The sequence below is a fragment of the Camelus bactrianus genome, chromosome 7 (assembly GCF_048773025.1).
Source record: "Camelus bactrianus isolate YW-2024 breed Bactrian camel chromosome 7, ASM4877302v1, whole genome shotgun sequence".
NCBI lineage: Eukaryota > Metazoa > Chordata > Mammalia > Artiodactyla > Camelidae > Camelus > Camelus bactrianus.
The window spans coordinates 24,633,666-24,660,302 of record NC_133545.1 but is presented as its reverse complement, the minus strand read 5'-3'; the positions used below and the strand labels follow the sequence as shown (position 1 = coordinate 24,660,302).

Below are 26,637 nucleotides of genomic sequence, written 5' to 3'. Positions count from 1 at the left end.
CGTTCGAGGTTACCTCCTCGCCCAGGATACCCTGAGAAATAGGAAATGAAACTAAACCTCCTTTAAAGATTCTTTTTAAATCATTTAAAAATTTTAAACAATATCTAGTATCTATTATTCAGATATAAACATAGGAAACATCTCAGAAAATCAAGCGTTTTTGTGTAGTAAGTATTAGAAATGGAGACCCTGAGATCTGAATTTAAAAACGTGCATGTTTTGATTACATGCATCAGGAAATCAGTGACTATTCATGAAGTTAAAAAAAAAAACCAAGAGGGAAATTTTCAAAGGAAATTTTCCTTGGCCTTGCAACGACAAGAGATTATCTAAGTCCGTTCTTCCTCCCATTGTTGATTTATATCTATAGTTGGCAAAACGCAAAACAGAAGATCACTTTATTACAAGTATCTGGAATAACTATGTACAAATCTACTTTTCACAAAAATGGACACTATGTGGCTCACTCCAAACTCTATAAAATAAAAAATCAAGACCCTTACATATTAAAAATAGAGAAAAACCATAATTATAAAATGATTATCTGTTCATAAATTATAAGAAGGAAATATAGTCCTTAAAAACTAATTATGGGGTAAACTTTCACATCTACAGACTTTAAATTCTAATGAAGAAGATACAATAAGTTAAAATGGAGTGTAGAGTGCACATTGTAGGCCAAAATAGTTTTGTATGTTTCTAGATGCCTGACAGGACACTTTTCATAAAGCTACATGAGACATTTATCAGTAATGCCAGCATGAAATTTAAGGAGGCTCTGTTGATGCCAAGCTCCTTTGAGCTCGTTAAAACTTGTTTTCACAGTTAGCTATCAACAGAGAGGACACTCTCACAAATGTTAAATTATCACAAGCTATTTCAATTGTTTCCTGGATTCAAAATTGTATGATTAGTATATGTTAAACTTTTCATAGCAGCTACTTCCCAAGCTTTGGGAAGGGAAAGTGTGTTAAGGAGTCTGTGAGCCTCAAGAAGTACAGGATCAAAAAAAGTTTCTTTTGTGTAGCACAGGAACTATGCTCAGTATCTTGTAATAACCTTTAATGGAAAAAATATGAAAACGAATGTATGTGTGTATATGCAAGACTGGAACATTGTGCTGTACACCAGAAATGGACACGTTGTAATTGACTGTACTTCAATTTAAAAATAATAATAAAGTTAAACAAAAGAAGTACAGGATCAAGACCACTTTTTTTTTTTAAATCACCGTGTGTTTGTTATAAGCTACAATATCAGAGAATCACAGAAATAAAAAACAGAGCTCAAATTTATACTAAAAAATGAAACTGAGGGATAATAACTTCAATTAGGTATAAATGGGCTTGATTACTTCCTTCTCCTTTTCATTCTTGTGTGGACACACCATACAAAGACCAACGACTCCACTGGATTCAAACACTACATTCTGCCAGTCAAACTGAGTTGCTGTTACTGTTAAATGATAGCCCATGTTCTCCACCCTCTGAATGGAAACTCTCCCAAAACTTATGGACAAGGAGGAGAAGGAGCAGTCAGTTAACCATCCAAGAAGAATTCCTGCTGCTCCCCTCCCAATTTGTTACCAACAGCGTAGTAATAACTCCAACATGCCATGCCATCAGCCTGATGTCTTTAAAATTAACCTATAATGAAATACAACAATGATTTTTCTGGAGCTCAATATAAAGTTAACACCAAGCAGAAACACGGAAATACGTAAAAGCCGCAAGATACATGGAATGAGTACTGGCTAGGAAATGAGGAAAACATGGAGTCCAGCTCCCATCCCACCGCTTGCTGGCTATGTACGATTAATTCCAAAGTGGCATGCAAAAGACTCATAATTATACTAAAAATATGTCCCTAAACACTTCAGAAACCTACTCTATTTGGCAAAAATAAATATCAATTTGAAATTTAATGATGTCCATTTATTTAGGGAAAGCAGATACTGCAGAGTAAGTAGCAGAGGGGCTTCTCACATGATCAGGAGATTCAAGTGTTGTAGTCATAGAAGGTTGATGGATAAGGGAGAGGAAAGCAGTATCAAGTATAAAACAAATTTTCAAGCAAAAACAAACAAGAAAAAGCAACCATTCTTCAAAATGAGGGGAAAAAAAACACCCGCTCACCCCTAGGTAATACCTGTTGCTGAAGCATCTTTCGTTGATGTTTTCAGAGATTCTTTCCCAGCCTTTATTTTTTCCAGCAACGTCAGAGGGTCTTCTGTGTATTGTTTGGCTGACTGCACTGCATTCGCAGACTTGGTCAGAGAGTCTCCATAGTCTCTCGGAGAATAGGAACCTTGTTCGGTTGACGTACCATCTTCCATGAGTTGCTCGACATCATTTAGTTCCAGGTTTGAAATGCTCTGGTCACTGTGTAACTCAGCACCTCTTTCTTGGCCTCCAGCAGATGGTCCTGGTTCAGATTCACTGTCTCTAGTTTGATCTGACTCTGGAACCTTTTCTGAGGGAACCGGAATATTGATCGTCTTTCTTTCTCCTGATGCATCAACAGCATTCTGAGCATCAGGGCCTTTCTCCTGGTCAGACATTTTCCTGAATTGAAAAAACAAATGCATTTACTACACATAAAATTCCTACACCAAATATCAAGTTCATTGCTGGTATACAGTAATGTTCATAATATAGTACAATGTGGCTCATTATTTTGAAGTATTATCTTAGTAATGGCATTAGGTAAAAACATTGGTGAATTTTTAATAAAAAGAAAGTAAAAATGTGTACCAAAAAGAGAAGCTCAAACATAATAAGTTTGAGAGAAATCTTCTGTGAAGAATATATTGAAAAATATTTTAAAATATATCGCCATCTCTTCCTTACTCAATGAACAATTCCTTGTGAAAGGACTTTTTCAATAATTTTTTTCCTAAAGACCGAACTAGCACAGGATTCGTGCTTCTGGCACTACGACTGATTAGATGCCCCAAGGAACCTGCCAGGTCCACAGCCACGATAGGCTGGAAAGTACACACTCTTTTTAGTAGCTTTGTTCTCACAAATTGTAGCAGAGATGACTGATAACCTCTGCCCTCAAAAGAAACATATCAACAAACAAATGTGGATCGATCTGGGAGCTGACTAGGGCCTGAGCAACGAAGAGCTTTGGTTTGGGAGACAGTGTGACAGCACCCGGGAGCCTGGGCCACGGTGGCCCAGAGTAGCCCAGAGGCAGGCTTCGGAGGCAGGAGCTGGAGCAGGGCAGCAAGGAGCTGGTACAGCCAGGAGCCCGCCAATAGAAGTTGGCAGCGGGAAGAGGGGTAGGGGAAATGGGCCTGAGGCCGATTTCTGCGGCAACAGCATAGAAAAGATTAAAACTTGGAATAGTAGTGAGGTGGAAAAGCTGTGTTTGGGACTTCCACTCTAAACACAGCTCGTTATGCAGAAAAAAATTAACCGTAGTCAGTGAAGTTCTCTGGCTACTAGATGACAAATTAAAAAAGAAAGAAAAAGAATATCTGGAATAAAAATATATAATAGTTGAATTCAATGAACACAGCATTAGAGCTGAGAGGGGGGATGAGGCAGGCTTACTAACTCTGGCTGACTAACATCAAGGGAAAGAAAGTGCCAGGCTGTTAAAAAAACAAAACAAAACAAAAAAAAAAACAGGTTGTTTCTCTCATCCCGCAGCTGGCTCCTTAGTTCCAAGGACACAGCCGTACAACAGGACATTTTATGTTCCACAACTGCTGCATCAGTTCAAAGGACATAGCTCAGTATCTCTTTCTTTGTTCTCTTTTTTTCCACCCAAGTTTCTGTTTTAGGGCTGAGCTCCTCAAGAGGAGAAGGCCTGTAACAGAACATGACTGGCACCACCGGAATAAAGGTAAGCATGGCAGAGGCTTCCAATAAAAGACCCCGTGGCCCGATTGGGGGGCCAGAGCTGTCCCGACTGGCTACCTGGCTGACGGCTCCCTGCTTGAGTGCTTTCTTTCTTTGTTTTTTTCCCTTCTCTCTCTGAGTTACAAAGCAGCTTTCTTTTTCACTTTGTCCCTCTGTCTCTATTGAGAATTCTTTCTCAGTCGACAAACAAGGACCTACATCTGGTGGCAGGGAGGGATGGCAGCTTGCCCACCTGTTTGCGGGGCTTCCCAATTTGGGGGTCTCTCTATCCGCTAAGAGAGCTGGAAGAGAAATAAAAAGATTTTATACAGAATGTTGCAAAGAGATAAGGATATGAAAACTATGAGAGATTAAGAGTCATGGGAAAGAGGAAAAGAAAGTCTGGCATATTTTTCCGCTAAGCATGTATCTTCCTGTGAGCTAAGAACAGCTTTGTATTGTCAAAATAAAACACGACGAAGAGTCTGCAACAGAGACTGCATGTAGCCTGTGAAGCCCTTTACAGAAAAAGTCTGCCAGCCCCTGATCCAGCATATGTCAAACTGGAGTCCCAGAAGAAAACAGTAAGATGGAAGAGAGAAAATATTTTTAAAGATAATGACTGAAAATTTGTCAAAACTGATTTAAAAAATATGAATCCACAGGTCCAGGAAGCACAACATAAAAATATACCTAACAGGATCTACCTTACACCATACACAAAAATAAACTCAAAATGTATCAAAGACTTAAACATAAGACAAGATACAATGAACCTCCTAGAAGAAAATATAGGCAAAACATTATCTGACATACATCTCAAAAATGTTCTCCTAGAACAAACAGTCTACTCAAGCAATAGAAATAAAAGCAAGAATAAACCAATGGGACCTAATGAAACTTACAAGCTTTGGCACAGCAAAGGAAACCATAAGTAAAACAAAAAGACAACCTACGGAATGGGAGAAAATTTTTGCAAATGAAACCGACAAAGGCTTGATCTCCAAAATATATAAGCAGCTCATACAACTTAATAAGAAACAACCAAACAACCCAATCCAAAAATGGGCAAAAGACCTAAACAAGCAATTCTCCAAGACATACAAATGATCAATAGGCACATGAAAAAATGCTCAATATCACTAATTATCAGAGAAATGCAAATCAAAACTACAATGAGGTATCACCTCACACCAGTCAGAATGGCCATCATTTAAAAATCCACAAATGACAAATGCTGGAGAGGCTGTGGAGAAAAGGGAACCCTCCTACACTGCTGGTGGGAATGCAGTTTGGTGCAGCCACTGTGGAAAACAGTATGGAGATTCCTCAAAAGACTAGGGATAGATTTACCATACGACCCAGGAATCCCACTCCTGGGCATATATCCAGAAGGAACCCTACTTCAGGATAACACCTGCACCCCAATGTTCATAGCAGCACTATTTACAATAGCCAAGACATGGAGACAGCCTAAATGCCCATCAACGGATGACTGGATAAAGAAGAGGTGGTATATTTATACAATGGAATACTACTCGGCCATAAAAACTGAGAACATAACGCCATTTGCAGCAACATGGATGCTCCTGGAGAATGTCATTCTAAGTGAAGTAAGCCAGAAAGAGAAAGAAAAATACCATATGAGATCGCTCATATGTGGAATCTAAAAAAAAACAAAAACAAAAACAAACAAACAAAGCACAAATACAAAACAGAAACAGACTCATAGACATAGAATACAAACTTGTGGTTGCCAAGCGGGTGGAGGGTGGGAAGGGAAAGACAGGATTTCAAAATTGTAGAATAGATAAACAAGATTATACTGTATAGCACAGGGAAATATACACAAGATCTTATGGTAGCTCACAGAGAAAAAAATGTGACAATGAATATATGTATGTTCATGTATAACTGAAAAAATGTGCTCTACACTGGAATTTGACACATTGTAAAATGACTATAAATCAATAAAAAAATGTTAAAAATATATATATACCTAACAGGATAAATACAAATAATTCATAAACATACATATTATAACTAAATTAGAGAGTAACAAAGTCCGGAAAGCAAACAGTGATACAGGACGTATCATCCACTGTTTTGAATTATATTAATTTGCTGGCATTAATACAAAGGAAAGAAAAGTAAAATCACTGCAAATATTTCTTCAGAAAAATAGAAGCCAAGGCAATAATGGACTAATTAAAAGAAGATAACTATCAACCCAGAACTGTGCACCCAGTAAAATTATATTTCAAAAAGAAAAACAGGAAAAAAAAAAGGAAAAACGGAAATATTCACAAATAAGTTATCACCAAGATAACTGCTCTAAAGAAATTTCTAAAGGATACACTTGAAAAAGGGGGAAAATGGGTCCCATGTTAGTCTGAAGTGAAAGAAGAATAGGCAAACAAATAAATCAAAAACATATGGGTAAAAACAAATAAATATTGTCAACACAAAATAACAGCAGAAAATTAAAATATGAGACAATAATCATACGCAATTGGGAAGGGAATGATGAGAATACACTTATCAAATCCTTACACTGTTTACAAAAGTGAGAGAGATGATATTCGTAATGCTAGATTTTGTTAAATTAAATACAAGCGGTTAAATTTCAAGAACCACCAATAAAAGAACTGAAATAAAGTTTTTAAACGCCAGAACAGTACAGAGAAAAATAGTAAAACGAGACAAAACTAAACAAAACCTCAGTTTTTAAAAAGTTCAAGAAACAACATGGGTGACTCTCCATTAAATTATGCTCAATGAAGAAGCCAGTTCTAAAGGCTAGATACTGTACGGTTCAATTAAGGGAAACACAAAGCTCTTGGTTCACATCCTCTATAATTTCCTGAGTAAAACTGAAATTGAGCCCAGCACACAGATGGCAGGGAGAACTGGAGAAAGAGGCAGACCATTCTAGATTGTAGGTGGCAGGTTTAACAAGCAGGGAAACTTACAAAGGAGGCAGCCTAAAGACAGTAAATCTCAACATCCACCTGCCAAAATCTTAAGAGTCAATGAGAATTTTACGGGGTTCAGTCACGTGTACAGTTCAGATGGTCTTAATAACACATCTCCTGGTTCAGCAACAGTGGGCAGAAGGTACATTCCAAGGACAGGGAAGGGGGAAAGAGCCTCTCCTCCAATTGCCCGCCTGGGTACCGGGTCACGTCCTTCCAATGACCTCCTCCAACAAAAGCACATACCAGGATGAACAATGTTACAGATACAACTACATATTTGCATATGCATAGAATACCTCTGGAAGGCGACGTGGAGGGCGGGGAGGTGGCGGGGGACGTGGGTGGGAAGCAGATTTTCACTGTTCATTCTTTTTACTGTTTGAACTTTTTATCAACTTTATGTATTAAGCATTCAAGCGTAAATGTTATAATCTTTTTAAAAAAAAGTTTAAAAAGAAAAAACACTCTACTATGATTGCATATTTTAAAAATCCCCCTTTCACCTACAATGCATAATTTCGTTGCTATATCTAGAATATTAGTGTAAGTATTAAGGCAGGGACCCAGTTTTGCCTTCTACCAAGTAGTCTTGTTGAGTTTTTAAGTTTTTTTAAGAGGCACAGCAAAGACCATGGGTGGAGAGGAGTGAAAGAGTAAAGTATGAAAGCTCTCTATTTACTAAAGGCTGAAAACGGTCACCATGGAGGGCTGAACGTCTTTTAATGCCAGACCTGGGTTACACACCCGTCTTGCTTTTATACTACTACCGTGGGAAGTGAGGTACACCTCCTAGCTTGATGCTGCTGCTTCCTAACCCCAAATCAGAGATCTGGAGCCAGAAAAGGAACCAAGAAAGATGGGATGCTTTGCACAGGTTTGTAGGCAAAGGTGGAACATCCCCGAGCGGCCAAACAGCCCCCAGAGCCCAAGCTGCATCAGCGCCCCACACAGCCGTCGGAGCCCAGCGCCTCAGCCACCCGCTCAAGGTCGCTCTAGGGGTCGGGCCGACAGAGGGCAGCCAGCACCTGTCCTCCTACCTGACTAAGAAACGCAGTAACTCGGGTGGAAGCGGTTCCTCAGGCTCCTAGTAAGCAGAGTCCATACTCGCCGGACTCTCGGTTACGGGTCGTATCCTAGCAACGGTTCTGGCACCCTGTCCCCAACAGGGCACCGCTCCCGCGAGAAGAGGCGGTGACCACGCTGGAAAAGAGGAGGAGGGGTGGAACCAGGGGCGAGGGGGCGGAGAGAAGGAATGAGGCGCGGGGAGGGGCGGGGCGAGGGGGCTTGTTACCCGCTCGTTATCTGGAGCCGAAAGTGATTTGGACAGAAGCCGCTCTCTCAGATGTCTTTATGTTTGCGAAATGGCACAGTTCTCCCAACCAAACAATGAAAGCAATTTGCGCTTTGGGATACGAAAAATAAGGGTTAGGGAAAATGTAAATAAGAAGTGAGTGAAGACCTTGACCAAGGAGAACACAGTGGTACAACAATAGATGCCTACTTGCTTTTGCTAAATTTGGAACTTGGCTATTAGCTCCTTGGCAGCCAAAGAGAAAAGGGAGATGGGCGCTATTAAATAATTCCCCCTTTGAGTCAGGAGAAGCAAAGCTATTGTTAAACACTGAATTATAAAGTTTTTTCTTTTTCCTATCACTATAAATTCTTTAAATTGAGATGGTTTTTAAAGAAGCACATATTATTGAAGGAAAGGATCAATTATGTTCCTATTGCAAATGTAGTAACAAATTTCATGTGGCTTTATAATAGTAACATTTATTAAGTATTATTTATTCCTAAACACTTTACATATATTTTTAATTTAATTCTTACAACAATTTTATTAAGGAAGAACTGTGATCAGCTTCCTTTTACTAATGAGGAAACTAAGGCTCAGAGAGGTTTAGTGGGGAGCCAGAAATAAACGCAAGCAGTCTGACTCCAGAGCCTCCATTTTAAACCACTATTCTATGCTACCCTTGACTTACCACAGTTTGCTATTTAGAAAGGGTGTAAGATTGGGGGGAGGGTATCACTTAGTGGTAGAGTGTGCCCTTAGCATGCATAAGGTCCTGGGTTCAATCCCCAGTACCTCCATTAAAAAATAAATAAATAAACCTAATCGACACCCTCCTAAAAGGATACAAGACTAAGTAATAAAACTTAAATTTGTGTCATATATAGGACAGGTTCATTTTTCTTTCATGATGTTCAGTGTCTTCATTCCTTTATACCATTCTGTTGAAATTACATTCTCATCTCCCCAGTAGCTTCCTAATGTCCAATGTCATTTTTTCAGTCTTTATCTCACACTAAAATAGATATTTCTTACCCAGAACAATATAAAATATGGATTATAGTCGCAAATAAAATTGACTTTACTAAGGGGTTTTAAATAAAAGCAAATGCATTTAAATGCACTTCCTGAAGCCACATATTCATGAAGAGCAAAGGGCATTCGGATAACCACTAGAATTAGTCTTTCATGAATAAACCAAGTGTGATTGGAGGTGTGCAGACAAGTTCTTCCCAACACTCCCCCATCCCCATCTCCAAAATCATAGTGTTTCTCAAATTTTACTAGTAATGAGAATGCCATTGGTTTTAAACATTCACCTTTCTGGGTCTCCTCTTTAAAATTTATCATTCACTGTCCTCCATGTTAGGGACAGTATGAAAATACTAGGTTAAGGCACAGAAGCAGGAGGTGGAGGGAAGAAAACTTGGTGGTAGAGAAATTTAAGTACTTCACAATGTTAAAAGGTGACTTGATACTGTATGTTCATATTTTATTTATAGTTTGCTGTGGAGGTGATCTTATACAACTCAATTGTACAATATAAGCCTAACTTAATTGATAGGCTCCCCAAGTAGTCTATGCAGCTTAGAAAGGTTATTAGCACATCAAAATCACACACACACACACACACACACACACACATATAAACATATAGTTGCTTGGTTATATTAAAAAATGTAAACGCAAGATGAAAACAACCAATAGGAAAAAGACCCTCAATTCTGAAAGTGGAAAAGTAATTTTAAAATATCATTTTCCATTTTATTTTTCACAATAAACCTATGCATTTTTTTCTCAGGATTTATTGCCCCAAATGACTTATCTTTATTTCTCATGAAATAAGAATCTACCTTTATTTATCTCAGCCTTTATTTATACAGTAAACATTTCTTTTAAAGAGCTTTTATTTTTATAAAGATGCCATCTAGTGGCTTTATGAAATCAAGCATTTCAAAATATCTCCCTTTAGGCTAAAATGCATTTTAATGTAAATGAATGAATTAGAAAAACATATTGGAAGAATAATTTAGAAAGCTAAGGACCTGCAAATTATACTTTGGAAATTACATGTATGAACTGAATTTGGATAATAATACCTTTGTGAGCTTGTTAAGATACTGGAAATACAGATCCATAGCCGCTTTTCTGAAACCTTAAAGGACAAATGTGTTTGAAATTCAGATTTTTTCAGACTTTTGACATGTAATATGGGCACATACCCTATGATCCTGTAACATCTTCAGTGGGCTTGGGGACGTACTTCAGAATCAAATACACTAGTACTTCTGGGGCAGAATATATTCACATTCACATCAAAGTGGGATAAAGACCACAAACAGCCTTCTTTCAATTCAGGTCAGGCTTTGCTTATAAATAAGTTATGAAAAACTTTTCTATTTTCAAACATTTTTGGACTCTGGAATTTAGATAGGGAATTGTGGACCTGTTTCACCCTGAGAAAAGGAATCAAACTTCCAATTATAGAAAAAGAGTAAAATGAAATACACTATCATAAAATAGTAATGTTTCTCTTTAGAAATGCCTCAAATGTTCACCTGAAAAAGAAATCAACCTAATATTTGAAGATTGTGAGAAATACCAATAAAGAATCTCTGCAATGCTTTTCACTTACAGTCATGTATGGAAAGAAGCTAACCTACCTTACATTTCACATAAGCACACAACAAACAGCTATTACTATAAACCGAAACCACGTCGAAAACTCATTATTAGCAATGCATGGCAAGCTAAATTAATGAGTTCTTTAACACACTCCAAAAAAAAATTGTTTTAACCTTGGCTTTCTGTTTCTTTTTTGTTTCCATCTGTGATTTGCCATATTCCTTTTCCCCTGCCCCTGTGTCTGTGAAAGCATGTGTTGAAATGTCATCATCTTCAGCCTGGATCCGTGTGATTCTTTTGAGCACTGTCAACCCTCATTAGACATGTAATATGAATAAGAAACAAACTTTTACTGTCTGAATAAGACAGTGGGACTTAGGGGTAGCCTATTCTAATTCACTATTTTCCTCATATTTTCCTTCACTAAGGAGAGTTTTGGCTTATTATCTCTAAATAAAAACATTCAAATAAATTACTCCAGTCCCCATCAATAATTCAATTCCTGTATCACGTTCCCACTTTGATTCTATCGGGGAAGAAGAAATTTTCCTCTACCCTTCTAGGTTCTTTTGGCTGGTCTAAGAATTAAATTGACATAAGACAGATTAACAAGAGAAAATCATTCAAATTTTAATTACACGTAAACACGGGAGAGGCCAGGAGAACTGAGTCATTCACCAAATTGGCCGAAAATCTCACATTAAATACCATCTTCAGCTAAAGACAAAAGAGGATGTTGCGGGTAGTGGTTTAAGACTTCAAAGGGGAGGAAGGCAATTCACAAGGATATAGAAAAGCAAATGTTTGGTAAATGTTTGCTAGGCCATGCCCATTTGAAAAGCCTACTGCAGCAGGTAGAGACTTAACTTCTGAAGGTAACACAGCACATCTTCCCATCCTAGTAGGTCCCAAAGGTAGCTCCTGAAGAATCTGGTGACAAGACCCACGTGGAGCTGAGGGAGCAGATTGGACCTGAGTGAGAGGCAGGCTGACCGGTGGGGTAAACCAGGGAGAAGAAGCCCTGCATCCCACTTTGCAAAGGTGGGCCAGACAGCCCTCAGGGACCCTGTGCAGAGGCTGAAAGTTTGCTCGCCCTGCCCCTACCAGCATCCCAATAACATAAGCTGCCTTTTTACAGTGAAAATATAAAAAAGAATCTTGATCTCCACTTGACAGATTTGACAGAAGACTCCTTTCCTTTTTATCTAGTATCCTATTCCTCCCTGCTTTGAAAATAAACCTGCTTTGCATTATAACAACAAAAAAGCTCAATTAGCTTCACTTTTCCAACTGCACTTTAGGATTAGAAAAGGAAATAAAACAAACTTCCATCCCCAATTCTGAGGGAAAGCGCGCCAAGGGGTGGAATAACGGAGAATGAAGAGGCACAGTGACACCTGGGGTCTGCAAGTACATGATGGCTGCCTCTGCTGGCATCACATCCTCTCTATCCAGATGGCAGACAACTTCCCAAGTGCTCCTGGCCTAAAAAGGTGAGCATCCCTCAGGCTGAGCCATATCCTGTGTGTCCAGGATAGTCATGGTTTATATCTGTTATTCTTATCTACTTCCCTTCACTCTCAAAATCATTACATATTGAATGAAAAAGTACAGTTATCCTACATATAAACCATTTTCTTCCCAAAGGAAAGAATGCCAAAAACTTGGAATACTGTACACTCAGTTCACAGATAGGACAAAGGGAGCATCACTTTGCTGCCACTTTCTTCTTTGTATGCAAAGCTCAAACTGATTAGCTCCTATTTCTTTTGAGGTGTCTGGAGTATGATGATTAACTTGAATGAAACATATGAGGAGCCTAGGGAGACTGCAATGGGCCATTCTGAAAATTACTCAAATTAGTCTAGAAACCACTCAGCAACACTGAAGATCTTTAAACAGAAGAATTAGCTGCAAAAGATCAGGAAAATTTAATCTGGAAGTTTATAGGAAGCACCTGGAAAACATCTGCAGGCCTAAAAAGTCAGCTGTAAGATGACATGGGCAGCTGGAATAACAGGAAGTGTAGAAGAATGATGGCCCTCACAGCAGTGCCTTTCAGGCACCCACCCCCTGACATTATCTGCCTATGATCCATAAGAAGACTTCCATGCAAAATGAAATTCAGTTTATTACTTCTGTTCATATTTGTTCTTATTTATAGGTACTTTGATAGAAAAAGTCAAGAAGCAGATCTAGGTTCTTCTGGTGCAGCCCATACAGTACAGGCAGGAGGGACAGCACCCCAAGCTACGCATAAAGAGTAATATAATGGTTAGGAGAATGAGTGCTGGAGCAAGGCTGTCTAGGCTCAAAATTTAGCTCCACGTCTTACTATGTGACATTGGGCGTGTTATTACATTGTCTTTGTGCTTCAGTTTCTCCAGGGTCCCTATGTTGCCTAATTGCAGGGGAGCACTACTCACAACTGAATTCTCGTTTCCTTATCTGGAAAAATGGAGATGATTTGCAGGACCTCACTCTTACGGTTGTAGTGCAGATTCACCGAGTAACGGCAGTCAAATACTTAGAACTAAGTGTCTGGCAAATATTACAAACATTAGTTATTATTGTTACTGTGACTAGCATTGCTATTCAACTAGCATTTCTAACGCAAACATCATAGAAGGCCCCCTTTTACTAATAGCCACAGGAGCTCTGTTGGTGAAATATAAAAGACGCCCAAGGACTATGGGAGAAGTGGAGATGAAAGTACGTAACAAGCCACCTTTCTGTTTTCATGTGCCAAAAGGACCTGAAAAAAATTGTTGGCTAGAAAATTAGCTTGAAAGCATCTATGCAAACATGCTTTGAGATCATACGTTTTGACCTTAATAAATACTATGTATTATATATTAAAGCAATGGTTAGAACTGAAAAGGAAGTTATAAATCATACATTTTACCTTTTACAGAGAAGGATATAAACAGGCCATTCTGAGAGACTGACAACTTGTCTCCACTTCGTCACTGAGTTCATGATGGTGCTGGAACCATGGGAATGAGAACCCCTGGACTTGACTCTCCCTCTAATGCTTTTCCCACTTCCCCAAAGAAGTTTCTCTTGCAATATGACTGCTAAAAAGCAACTCAATCCAATTCATTTAACATTCAATTTACAGCTCTATGAAGGGAGAAATATACTGCAGAAAAAGAAAAATATAATTTTCTACTCATTCTAAAAATTCTGAAAGGCTCTGTTTTGTTACAGGAGACAGCAAAAACACATTATGCAGATGTAAAAATACACACACAAAAAAGCAAAAGTACTATCTTTGAAGGTAAGAAATACCAAATTTAGCCAAATATTTAAAAGTGATAGCAGGCTAGAAGGTGAGGACATATAAAAAGTAATTTTATTTTTGTTTACCCTTAAACTTGCCAAACTGCTTCTTTCTTTGAACAGCATTTATCTTGTTTGATATCTAGCTGCACTAATATTGGAAATTAGTGAAAACTACTTAGTGATTCCACTTTGAAGTTATAACCATACAACTAAGATGTTCTCAAAACAAGCCTATCTGTATGTCTTTAGAAACTTTAGAAACTCTGAATGTCTCTTCTTTTACAGAAATTCTATCTTTATCTTGATGTACTTTGGTTGATCAAAAAACAAAGGCAAAGGGCCAGAAAGATAACTTCCTTAAATAAGAAAAAAGTAAGTTTATCCAACTACCTCTATAAATTAAAAAAAACTCTTTCCAATACCAAACAAATTTTCTCAACTGTACAATAAATTCTAATTTGATGGTTTTTACTCTTACTATTTCACTTCAGTGACCTATAAAGTTGTTCAAACAATAATAATAAAGTACCTTTTCTTTTTTTTCAGGATAAAAAAAATTAAACAATGTGAAGATACCACTAAAAATACTTCACCTTTTGAATATGGACCCTGCATTGAAAATCTCTAGGAAGTTTCCCAATTAACTTTCCAAACTTCCCCATATCCTCTCTGTTTAAAAAAATATCATCTCTGAAATAATCTGAATGAATGTTTTATAAATTAAAAACTGTTTCACAAGTCCTTATTACCATTCTCACCAAGTTTAACAAGTCTCCTAAATATGTTTGGTATCAATTTTCTTGATTATGTTAATAATATGGAAACATTTTTAATATAACAGAATATTTAATTACATCAGTTTCCCATCAACACACAGGTCACTTAATGATGTTTATATTGGCCATTTCCATTGGTTGGCAGGAGGCTCTTCCACTAAAGGCTCCCATGGTTTCCACTGTATCATTTTCCTCGCCAGACTTAGTTCATTTTCAGCCTGTTAATAAAAATTTTTTAAAAGATCATTTGATTACACTGCTTAATAGATATTTACCAAAGCTAATAACTGAAGTATAACTATTAGAGCTATTACTTTCATGTTAATAACTAATAAGCTGTTCTACCATCAAATGCTGAACATCATTAATTAAATTACCTTAATTCTCACAGCTACACAATCATCATGAGTAAGAAAGGACAGCTTCTGAGTTCTTTTATTTTATCAAAAATTTGCTATTAGATTGTTCAAAAGTTTAGCTGGTGAGTTTTCAATTTTAATTGTTTCACAATTTACACCACAAATTCTTTGAAGAATTATGTCTCAAACTATGTCAGTAGCTTTCAGATTTTATTTTACCATGGCCCACCATTAAAAAAAATAAAAATTTTACTAAGGGATCCAGAAATATACACATGTAACTAAAACAAAACTAAAAATATCATCACCTTAACTAGTTGTCACACACACTATTTTCTACTGAATGTAAAAAAAAAAAAGAACCACTAGTCATAATCCACTTAACTGATTTTATGATCTAAAATCACTTGAGACAAACAATTTGTAAAACAGGGATCTATGGAATAATTCAAGAGAATACAATAGGTGTATTTGTTTATTGAGCAATCGAATCACTTTCCTTAATCAGATTGTTACATTTAATTTTTCCTTTCAAACACAATATATACCATATTTAACAAAATATTTTAGCTATCTTTTACTGCACAATTTTTTTCTACAGCAAAAAGGCCTATGATGACTCTAGCCAAGTTAAAAGAAGAACATTGCTGAACGCCTGTCAGGACATCAGAGAAGGAACTAAAACACAGAATGGGTGCTGAGATCCTATCAGAGGCTATATTCTCTAGTTAAAAGGCAATGCCTCATTTGTGCCAGTGATGCAGAGCAGCCAACCTATGTTTAGCAGCAACAGTCTAAAATATACACAATCAGTTAAAGAGTAGATTAATAGAAATCTGGGGGTAGAGGTATTTACTAATGCTGAAATGAGAAAATACTGATTAAAAATATTCCTAAGGATGGCTGTTTCCCTGACTGCCCTTTGGCCAGTATCTCTTAAACATTCACACTTCCTCTATGCCCCCAAGGCATTGCAGGGTGGGGAGGGTGCCTACTCCTGAGCATCACTGACGCCAGCTCTACTTCAGGGAGCTGGACTCAGCGGCACATAGCCCCAGCATCCACTCCCTCTTCTCTGGCTTCTAACACACTATTCTTTCCTCATTCCTCACATATTGTACCTCCAGAAATGGGCTGCCAATATGGTAGCCACTACCTATATGTTCCTACTGAGTGAGCACATGAAATGTAACTAGTGCAAATTCAGATGTGCTGCAAGTATAAAATACACACCAGATTTTAAAGACTTGGTATTAAAATAAAAAGTAAACTGTCTTAATTTATTATATTAATGATATGTTTCAATAGTATTTTAGATCTATTGGCTTAAATTAAACATTATTAAAGTTAATTTAATCTTAATATTTTGCCCATCAAAATGTGGAGAACTGCACAGCTAACTTAAAAATACCTAATGTACCCTAATGTATAACTGCATGATAAATTAACATATCAGATAAACTAAAGTCATGATTAAAGTGAAATCAGGTAGAAAAGAAAGAGGAACAGGAAGAAGACAACAAGTCTGCAGCAAGTTCCCATAACATACCAAGTACCATATTCAACCTGGCAAATGAATAAAAGGCCAAGAAAATAGGTCTTTGAATGACTGAAACAGTCTACATGCCTAGAAAGCTATCTGAATGCTCCATTCCTCTTTTAACAGAGCCATCTAACAATTCTTTTGAACTTGTATATCACATCTATTGGTTATATACTTTGATAAAAGGTAAGAAAATGTAAGAAGAAATGGTTACACTTTTTAAAATGTGAAAAAATAAAAATTAAATGAAACAGAATTGAATATTTATCAGATCCTTATAAGGGGAAGACATTCTAAACTTGTAATACTGGGATAGAGTGGGACTGAAAAGGGGGTGGACAAGGGGAGGGCAATTTGACCAAATAAAAAATTAAAAACATCTACATAAAGGAGAAAATATTCAATTGAAGTCAAAAGGCAAAGAGACTAAAAAAGAATAAACAGACAAGATAGCAAAAATTTAAGGTTAATAGCTTTCATTAAAAAAAAATGAAAGATAAAAGAAAAACACTAAAAACAAATGATGGAGCAAAAACGTTAATAATTTACAACATGAAATACAAGAACATATTTTAAAAATTTAACCAACAGTGAAAAATACACTTTAATTTTATGACGCAAAAGACCTGTGTTTTCCTATATTAAAAATATAGTAACTCTTTAATACATAAAAGTATTTGTATCTAAAAACATAAATTATTCCAATAACAATAATTCTGTATTACTAATTTCAACTAAGGAAAGGCAAACAAGAACACACTGATTAAATTCCAAACTTCCAACAGAAGCTTCATAAATTCAAATTATAATCAATGATAAATGACATACACATGTCAGAAGTATGTATTTTCTATATGTCTTATATTTGATGAGTTGATATAAATTTAAAAATTTAGTTTTCCTTTCTTTCTGGAATATCAGTTTTGTACCTCTATACCTTGTGCCTTTGAACATTTAAAGCCAAACATCTGAATATTCAGCTTTTTCTTACCTGAAGAATCACCTCTTCTATTTGGCCACCCTGAAGTTGCTCTTCTAATTTTTTAACATCTGGTTCCTATAATTTAAGGGAAAAAGAGAAGAAAAAAATATTTATACAAAGAAGCACAAAAAGCACTTAATTGTGACAAATTAATTTTTCTTTCCCTGTACCCTTGCTAATTTTTACCAAATATTTGGTGGAAAGTCATTTTATCTATTATTTTATTGCTTTTCCATCTTAAAAGTGTTAAATGTTTACTGATATGCTTAACAAGGGTAAGAATATGATGCTTAACTCGGTTTTCCTAAAATACAGATTCTAAAATAACACTTTATTTGCTTAGTATTTCCTATATTTCCCCCTAAGCATTAGCATTAAAAATAAATGCTTTCTTAGGATCTAGAAATCCACTCCTAGGTATATACCAAACAGAAATGCATAATACGTTAACCAAATGACATGTTCAAGAATGTTCACAGCAGCACAAATTACAGCTCCAAACTAGAAACAGTCCAAATGGCCATACATAGAGTAAATTATGGTATTTTAATAGAATAGACTACTACAGAGCAATGAGAATGAACAAACTACAACCACATGCAACAACATAGACGATCCTCTCAAACATATTATTAAGTAAAAGAAACCAAATACATATTGATGATTCCACTTATAAAAAGTTCCAAACTACACAAAATGAACCTGTGGTGTCAGAGGCCAGAAGAGTAGTTACCTCTAGGAGGATAGCAACCTCCAGGGGAACAAGAGAGGGTTTTGGCATTCTAGAAATGTCGTCTTTTTTGAATTAGTGCTGACGTGTGATTTACTTAGTGAAAATTCAAGTTCCATAGTTATGATTTCTGCACATTTCTTTATGTACATTATTCTTCAATAAAAGGTTTTTAAAAAAGAAATGTTAATAGGGTACCTAGAATATTCAGCAACATATTAATTTTGTAGTAGACTAAGCTTTTTGAGAGCCAGAAACCATGCCCTGTATATACACATGCATTTGTAAATAGGGTGGGTTTTTGGCCTATAAATAGAATCAAAAGAGGGAGAAAGAGTATATTCTACAGGAATTGGCATCTGCCTCAGGGCATCTGCTGGCTGGCCCAAAATATCTGTATGGCTTATTCCTTCACTTCCATCAAAGTCTTCACTCATACATCATCTTCTTAGCGGGGATCACTCTGATAATTTATATTGTTGTAGGCTGAATAATGCCCCACAAAATATACATGAACTAATTCCTGGGACCTGTGAATGCCACCTTACATGGTAAACACTTTGCAAATGTGATTAAGGATCCTGGGATGGTGAGATTATCCTGGATTATCTGAGTGGGCCCTTAATACAATTATAGGTATCCTCATTAAGATAGAGGCAGAGGGAGACTACACACAGAAGAGGGGAAAGTAATGTGACCATAGAGGCAGAGACTGATTGTGATTTGGCCACAAGCCACCAGAGCTGGGAGAGGCAAGGAAGGAATTCTATCCTAGAGCCTCCAAAGGGAGTGCAGGCCTGCCGACACCCTGATTTGGGGCCCTGATTCTGATTTTGGACTCTGGCTTCCAGAAATGTAAGAGAATAAATTGTGAATGTTTTAAGTCACCAGCACTGTGGTAAGCTGTTCCAGCAGCCACAGGAAACTCATCCTGTAGCATCCCTCATCACTCTCGGACACGCCGTTCTTCCTTCTTTAACTTCCCTCACTGCATTTACTATCTTCTAACATACTATGGAATGTACTTATTTATTCACTTACTTGTTTTATTTATTTATTTATTTGCCTCTCATCATTAATGTGTAATCTCCAAAGCAGGTATTTTTACATTTTGTCCATTGCCTTGTAAGCACTAGCTTCCATGCCCAGAACTATACGTGGCATGTGACAGGCACTCAATAAGCATTTCTTAAACAAATACAAAGTAGCTGGAAAAGAGAGGGGAAAAAAAAAAGCAGATGAACATGTTCAAGAAAGACTGTTTAACTCAAAAGTGACTGAGTTTTGAAGCCAAACATCAATAACAAAACAGGGAAGCTGGTCATTGTTATGAGAGACCCACGAGGGAGAAGGGGAGAAGGTTAAGAAAGCAAGGAATATTCAACATGGTTTTCAACCTCAGGAAAAAACCCACGTTGGGAAAATAATTCAAAATTTGTCTTACTTAAGGTGAGTCAATAATGTGACTGTTATTTACCAATGGCATGATAAGGCACCATGTACTGAGTGCTCACTACATGCTTGCAACTGTGGTAAGCACTGTGCATGTATTACCCATTCAGTCCTAATAATTAAAGTGTTCAAGGCAGGTATTATTATACCCAAGTTAAAGATGAGGACATTGAGACAGTGAAAATAGGCAATATGCCAAATCAGCAAATAAGTATTAGAGCTGAGATGAAAATTTTAGACCACAGACCAATGCTTTTCACCAATATGCTATTACTATCTCCCTAGTATAATCTGAACAAATATTTACTTTTACTTCCATTTTAGGCTTAGTAAATAGATATTTTATAATCATTATAATATTCATTGAAGACCCTATGCCTCCATGGGGGATTAAAAATTTGTGATAATTTTACCAAAAACAGGATAGAGCAATACAGCTATTACATAGTGCTTGGTGTTCTTAAAAACTATTTATATTTAGCCTTTTGGATAAACAAACATTTCCAAGGACCTTATTAAGTGCCAGGTACTAAGCCGGATTCTTGGGATATAAAGATGGATGCAATTCACAAGTAGCTTATGGACTAGTAGAGGAGATATAAAAGGCTTCACAGAAGAAGTGATGAGTTTTAAAGACTAAGAACTGCCAGGCAGACAAGGTAAGGGTATTCCAGAGAGAGAGAAGAGAAAATACAAAGGAACCAAAAATAAAATTGCATGGAATTCACATAACTGTCGGTAGTCTGGTATTACTAAAGTGAAGTGTACAAAACAGGAAATGACAAGATAATATTGAGGAGAAAATTTAGAGCCAGATTTTGGGAGGCTTCCATACTAGGATAAGAATACTATAAGCCAGTGGTGCCCAAGCCTGGCTGTACATCAAAACCACACAGTAAAGGTAGCTAGGGTGAGTTTCACACAACCAGCCCAGTGTAAGTCGTTAAATTCAGCCTTTGAGAAACAGTGAACAGGAAACGGTAGAAAGATTTTTAAGCAGAAACTTATCACAATTAGATTTACATATTGAAAGAAAATTCTTGGCGGTGTGGGGCATATAATGAAATATGATAGAACCATACACAGACCAATTAGTTATAAGGCAATTAAAACAGCCCAGGTCATAGAAAAAAATTTATAACTACTAAGTGAAAGTAATGACAATGAACTCTTCTTTGGGTGACACTGGCTATGAGAGAAGAGAGAGAAATAGGGCAAAAGTAAAGGAAAATATAAAGATAGGTTTTCTTCTTCTTTTTTAAGATAAGAAGCTAAATACATTTTGAGGCTATCTGAAAGTGATAATAAAATGGGAGGCTAAAAAGAAAAATAGAAGAAATGATTAAAGAGGAACAAGGTTATGGAAAAGGAAAGCAGAGAAAGAATAAAAGACAGAGTTAAAGAGATTCACCTCATGAAAAGAAAAAGGGCAATTTCTTACTCTGTGATGGGAAAAAATGCATAAGCCCATTTTCCTTAAAGAAAAGTCTCTCCCCTTTAAAGACTTGTAATCTGTAAATTACCTCCAGAATTGTAAGAATAAGAAGAAAAGTTCCAAATCAAACTGCATTGTTTTGCTGTACACTTAAGGAAAGTATAAGAATTCTCTTTGGACTAGAGTTTGGTAATCTAATAAGAAAAATATGTAAGGACCACTTATTGCATGTATATGTTACTTTTGGAGTTTATGACCACTTTTTTGGATAATTACAAAAGTCCACAAAATAACTGCTGCTGTGCAGATTTAACAATAGTACAATATAGTTTGGTATGAAAGCATTAGCAGCAGTCTACTGTGTGCCTGCCTAGGGCCTTTGATTCAGAAGCTGTAAAATGTTTGTATGCCTCCACTTGGGCTGCCATAACAAAATACAAAGACTGGGTGGCTCAAAGAACAAAAATTTATTTTCTCACAGTTCTGGAGACTGAAAGTTCAAGATCAAGGTGTGGCAGGGTTCAGTTTCTGGTGACAGCTCTCTTCCTGGCTTGCAGACAGACACCTTGCTGTGTCCTCACATGGCAAAGAACATGAACTCTCTAGAGTCTCTTCTTAAGGACATTAATCCTATCCGATCAGGGCACCACTCTTACGACCTCATTAACCTTAATTACTCCACACTGGGGGTCAGGGCTTCAATTTAGGAATGTGGGGGTTGGGACGCAAACATTCAGTCCATAACAATGCTCAATATAATTTTTGATAGTTAAGAGACTTAGTCCTCTTCTTTCTGCAACAAAGCACTTGTTATTTCTGACAGTTGCTAAATACAACACACATTTTTTTTTCTTCTGTTTTCATTCTTCTCTACTCTGAAACTAGAAAAGAGAGATAAAGATTGATGTATCTATAGATAAGAAGTAAACAATCAATAAAGGACTGGATAGGTAAGAGATGTAAAAGAAAGCTACCATGCTGACTTAAGGAAAGGACTTGATCTTATTCTTTCACTCCTGTATTTAGTAGTGCCTTGCATATTGCAAGTACTCAGTAAACAGGAGTTTGGTGAATGAAAGGGAGAAAGGATGAAAGAAAAAGCATGGAAGGAAAGAGAATAGAAATGAGAATAAAAATAAGCAACTGAATTTTTGTGTTAAATGTTGCACTGGATACCATAAATTCAATAAAACAAAATCAAGTCAGCTACTTACCGCTTTAACCATACTCAACTTCTCATTTGTAATCTGTTCTGTGTACCTTCTATATGCTGCATTTTTAGGGATTTGTCCAAGAACATCAAGAATCTTTGCATACAATATTTTTAGCCTCTGAAAAGACAAAACATACAAATTTCCAGCTTAAAATATCACCAAAGATTTAATGGAATACTTCAAAAAGTCTCACAGATTATTTTTTTTAATTCATATCTATATTTAAATTGTATTTAATTTGTATTTTATATTAATCTGTATTTAATTTGAAATTTGTTTTAGCTTAATTTAGTTTATACAATAAAATTATAGGTACTACTACCTAATTTCATTCATATATACTCACCATACATATGAATATACAAAATCAACCTTGAGGGCCTCTAAGAATCTTTTTTTCTTAAAAAGTAATTTGTATATTTAGACATTGTTTACATATTTGAATACAATGCTCCATAACAGAGTGTATTTTACTATACTAATGTAGAACTTGTCAGATAACATACAATCTGAGTCGTGTGTGTGTGTAGGGGGGGTTAGCCTCATTTCTTAATTTTAGCAAAGGGTATGACACTAGAAAAGCCTAGGAAGAGATTTGGGTTCTGAAATGGGGATGTTAATAATATCTGCTTCATAGGATATTGTATAACTTGGAACAGTATCTAGCAAACATTAAGTTTCAATGTTAGCATTATTATTTTATTGGGGAAGCAGATATCAGAGAAGTTTCCATAAGAAGAAGCAGCATCTGAGAATGACCTGGAGGCATGGTAGGACTTGGACACTTAAAGACATTGGAAAAGGTAATTTTATACAATTAATACATATAAAGAATTAAATGGCAAAAAAATAAAAGAACTATCAAGGAATTAGTACACAGTTCTACTTTCCTTGAACTGTGTTCAATATAGTAGCCACTAGCCAAATCTGACCACTGAGCACTTGAAATGTGACCAGTCTGAACTAAGATGCACTGTTACGGGTAGATACACACTGAATTTTGAACATTTAGCATGAAAAAAGACTAAAATATCATTAATTTTCATACTGATTTATATATTGAAATGGTAATATTTTGGATATGTTCAGTAAATTAACTTTTTCTTTATTAAAAAAAGTGATTCCTAGAAAACTTTAAACTACAAACATGGTTTACATTTATGACTCGCATTATATTTTTATTGGACAGCACATGGCTGTAATACAGGACACACAGGAAATGCTTAGGAGATCAGGTTGGAGAAAAGGGGAGTCAGGTTGTAAGTGGTTTCACATGTCAGGTTAAAGCATCTGGGCTTTATTCTGTGGATAGTTAAAAGATACAGAAAAATTGTGATTAGATGCATGCTTCAGAAAAATTAACCTGGCAGAAGTGAATTAAATGAATTGGATGAAGGAAAAACAGAGAAGAAGGTCAGTAACAAGCTTGCTGCAATTCTATGAACAAGAGCAAGGGACTAAACTGTGGTACTAAGAGTAGGAAAAAGAAAGAGGGGTCAGAATGGAGAGCTGTTATAGAAAAGGATCGACAAAACTCATCACTGAAATGAACATGAAGATACAAGGGTAAGAGAATTATCAACTGGAACGTTCAAATTCCCAGCCTGGGGAGTAGAAAGACTCTGACACATCAATAAAAATAGTCTACAGTGGAAGAAACAGATTTAGAAAGGGGAAATCAGGAGTTCAGTTTTAGGCACTGAGTCTAGAGTCATTACGAACGCATAATGAATACAAGACATTAACACAGCAAACATTAGTTACTGAGCACACACCACGTGCTAATCATAGTTCTAGCAGTGAACAAAAGACTAAAACAACCCTGTCTCGATGGAAACCTACATTCTAGTAGAGAGAGACAACAAACTAGATAAATCAGTAGAATACAGTCTGTTGAATCTGGAGAGCCACTGTAAGGACTCTTATTCAGAATGAAATGGAAAACCATTGGAGAGTTTGAGGAAAGGACTCACATGACTTGACTCACATTTTCACAGGTTGACTCTAATTTGGTTGAAAAAAGATCAAACTGAGGCAGTGACAAGCACAGAGAGGCAGTTAGGAAGTGAAAGCAATTATCCACAGCAGTGATGATGGTGGATGAGAATAGGGTAGTAGCAGAGGAGATGGTGGGAGGTAATAAAAATCTAGATATAACTTGAAGGTAGAACCCAGACAATTTACTGAAGTATTAAATGTGGGGTCTGAGAAATAGAAAGGAATAAAAGATATCAAGGTCTGTGACATGAGTGAATAGAAGGATGGAACTGACATGAGCAAGCCTGAACAAAGAGCAGATTTTAGGGAGAAGATCATGAATTCAAACTTGGATATTAAGTTTGGGTTGCTGACATCCAAGTGGAGATGTCCACTAAGCAATTAAATATGCAAGACTTTCATAAAGGGAGAGGTCAGTGCTTGATAAGGAAACCCAAGAGTTATCAGTGAATAGGTGGTATTTAAAACCATTAGATTGGGTCCAGACACCAAGAGAGGGCAAGTATAAGTAGAGAAAAGACCCAGGAATAAAGTCTTAGAACTCCAACATTTAGAAGTAGGAATATGAGTGATAAGCCAGAAAAAAGATGTGGCAAAAAAAAAAAAAAAAAAAAAAAAGCAGGAAAAAAACACCAGGAGACTGAAAACTCCTGAAGTACAGGAATTAAAGTGCTTGATGGATATAGTGCCAAATGAGTCAAATGCTGCTACTGAGTCAATTAAGATGAGAAACGTGAGATGACCATTGGATTTAGCAGCATGGTGACCTTGAAAAGAGCAGTTCTGGCCAAGCCTGACTGGAGAGCCTTCAAAGCGGAATAACAGAAACAGGGAATGGTAAAGTATTGATAACTTTGAAGTTACCTGTAAAGGGAAGCACGGAAATAGCGTGACTATTGGAGGGAGAAGGATCAAGGGAAGTTTTGTTTACTTTGTTTTTTAGATGCAAGCATGCCTGAATACTGACAGGAAAGATCTACCAGAAGGGAAAACTGATTACAAAAGGGAGCAACCGCTAAAGCGGTATCTTCGGTAATGGGAAGTGTATAGAATCTAGAGCACCTAAGAAAAGGTGAGGAGGGAGGAAAGGGTGGAAAATGAAGATATAGATTTGGGAGGGCACTCACAAAACTAAATGTGACGCCACGAAAATGCCACGGAAAAAATCAACAAGAAAAGTGGTTCGAAAAAGAGACCATAGAGGGGAAAAAAAAGTAGCATCGGATAAACGAAGGACTAAATACCGCTCCTGTCTCAAGAGCTCAAGCTGAGTTGTAATTTTGGATTAAACTATCCGTATCCCGTTAACCTCTCAAGAAACAAGGTCTGAAGGTTCTAGCCTTCCTTGGGAACTCAGGAATGAAAAAAAAAAGAGGTACATACCTCGTGTGGACTCTCACATACAGCCAATCCCATAAGGCCAGTAGTCTGTTCAAAAACAAAACACGATTCACACTGTTTACTATAATTCCAGGCGTCGCCACGCTAAGGAAAAGCAAAATCACCACTGTCCTGGCTAAAACTGGGCCGAAAACCAGCTACCGGTCTCTCAACGCCTCTCGTTCGGAGCTTTTTTCCAGCCTCTCCGATTGGAGCCACTAAACTGGTTACCTCTAATGGCAGAGCAAAATGAGTCCCGCAAAAGCGCCGCCAAGCCCGCGCCCCCCACCCGCTGACTCCATCCCCACGATCTGAAAAGTTCCGTCAGTGACCTCCACCCGGCTCACCTTCTTCAGCACGCCCGCCATGACAGCACCGAGCAGCCGGGGCGCGCAGCCCTCTGGGAACCTCGATCAGACCCGCTCAATCCACCGCCGAGGCCGCCTCTCCGTCACCTTGGAAACACTTTGGCCCCGCCTCCTGAGGCTCGCCACCCGGGCCAAGGCTCTGCCCCGCCCATTCCTTCCGGGAAAGTTGACGCATGCGTAGTGAGTGCACAAGTGTCTGAACCCGGCGCTTGGGGAAAGGATTCCCTTAGGGTCTTACATCTCAGTTCCTGTCCCTCTCACGCCGACCACTTGCCCAAAGGTTGAAGGGAACACTCCAAATTACAAAAAATCTCCGATATAGTCGCTCTAGGAACCTGCATTCGGCTTAATCTTTGGCGAATTCCTC

At 37.2% G+C, this 26,637-nt stretch overlaps 2 protein-coding genes across 3 annotated transcripts in view; both read right to left on the bottom strand.

Annotated features, from left to right (window-relative positions):
• Positions 1-8,019, bottom strand: part of IQUB (IQ motif and ubiquitin domain containing) — a 166,134-nt gene extending 158,115 nt beyond the window's left edge. For both annotated transcript variants that reach the window (XR_006722158.2, XM_010947593.3), the window contains exons 1-2: positions 7,867-8,019; positions 2,149-2,564 (exon numbers count right to left, since the gene is read on the bottom strand). Coding sequence is in view for 1 of the 2 variants with exons in the window: in XM_010947593.3 (XP_010945895.2) it covers positions 2,149-2,560 (412 nt within the window). In the remaining variant the exon portion in view is untranslated. The remainder of the gene's footprint in view (positions 1-2,148; positions 2,565-7,866) is intronic.
• A 6,062-nt stretch (positions 8,020-14,081) lies between these two features.
• NDUFA5 (NADH:ubiquinone oxidoreductase subunit A5) lies at positions 14,082-26,368 on the bottom strand. The gene is made up of 5 exons (XM_010947592.3): positions 26,250-26,368; positions 25,906-25,950; positions 22,525-22,641; positions 17,703-17,768; positions 14,082-15,027 (listed from the first exon to the last, which is right to left on the bottom strand). Exons 1-5 carry the CDS (start codon positions 26,268-26,270, stop codon positions 14,926-14,928), a joined length of 351 nt encoding a protein of 116 aa, XP_010945894.1. The 5' UTR covers positions 26,271-26,368; the 3' UTR covers positions 14,082-14,925.
• Between the last annotated feature and the right edge of the window lie 269 nt (positions 26,369-26,637).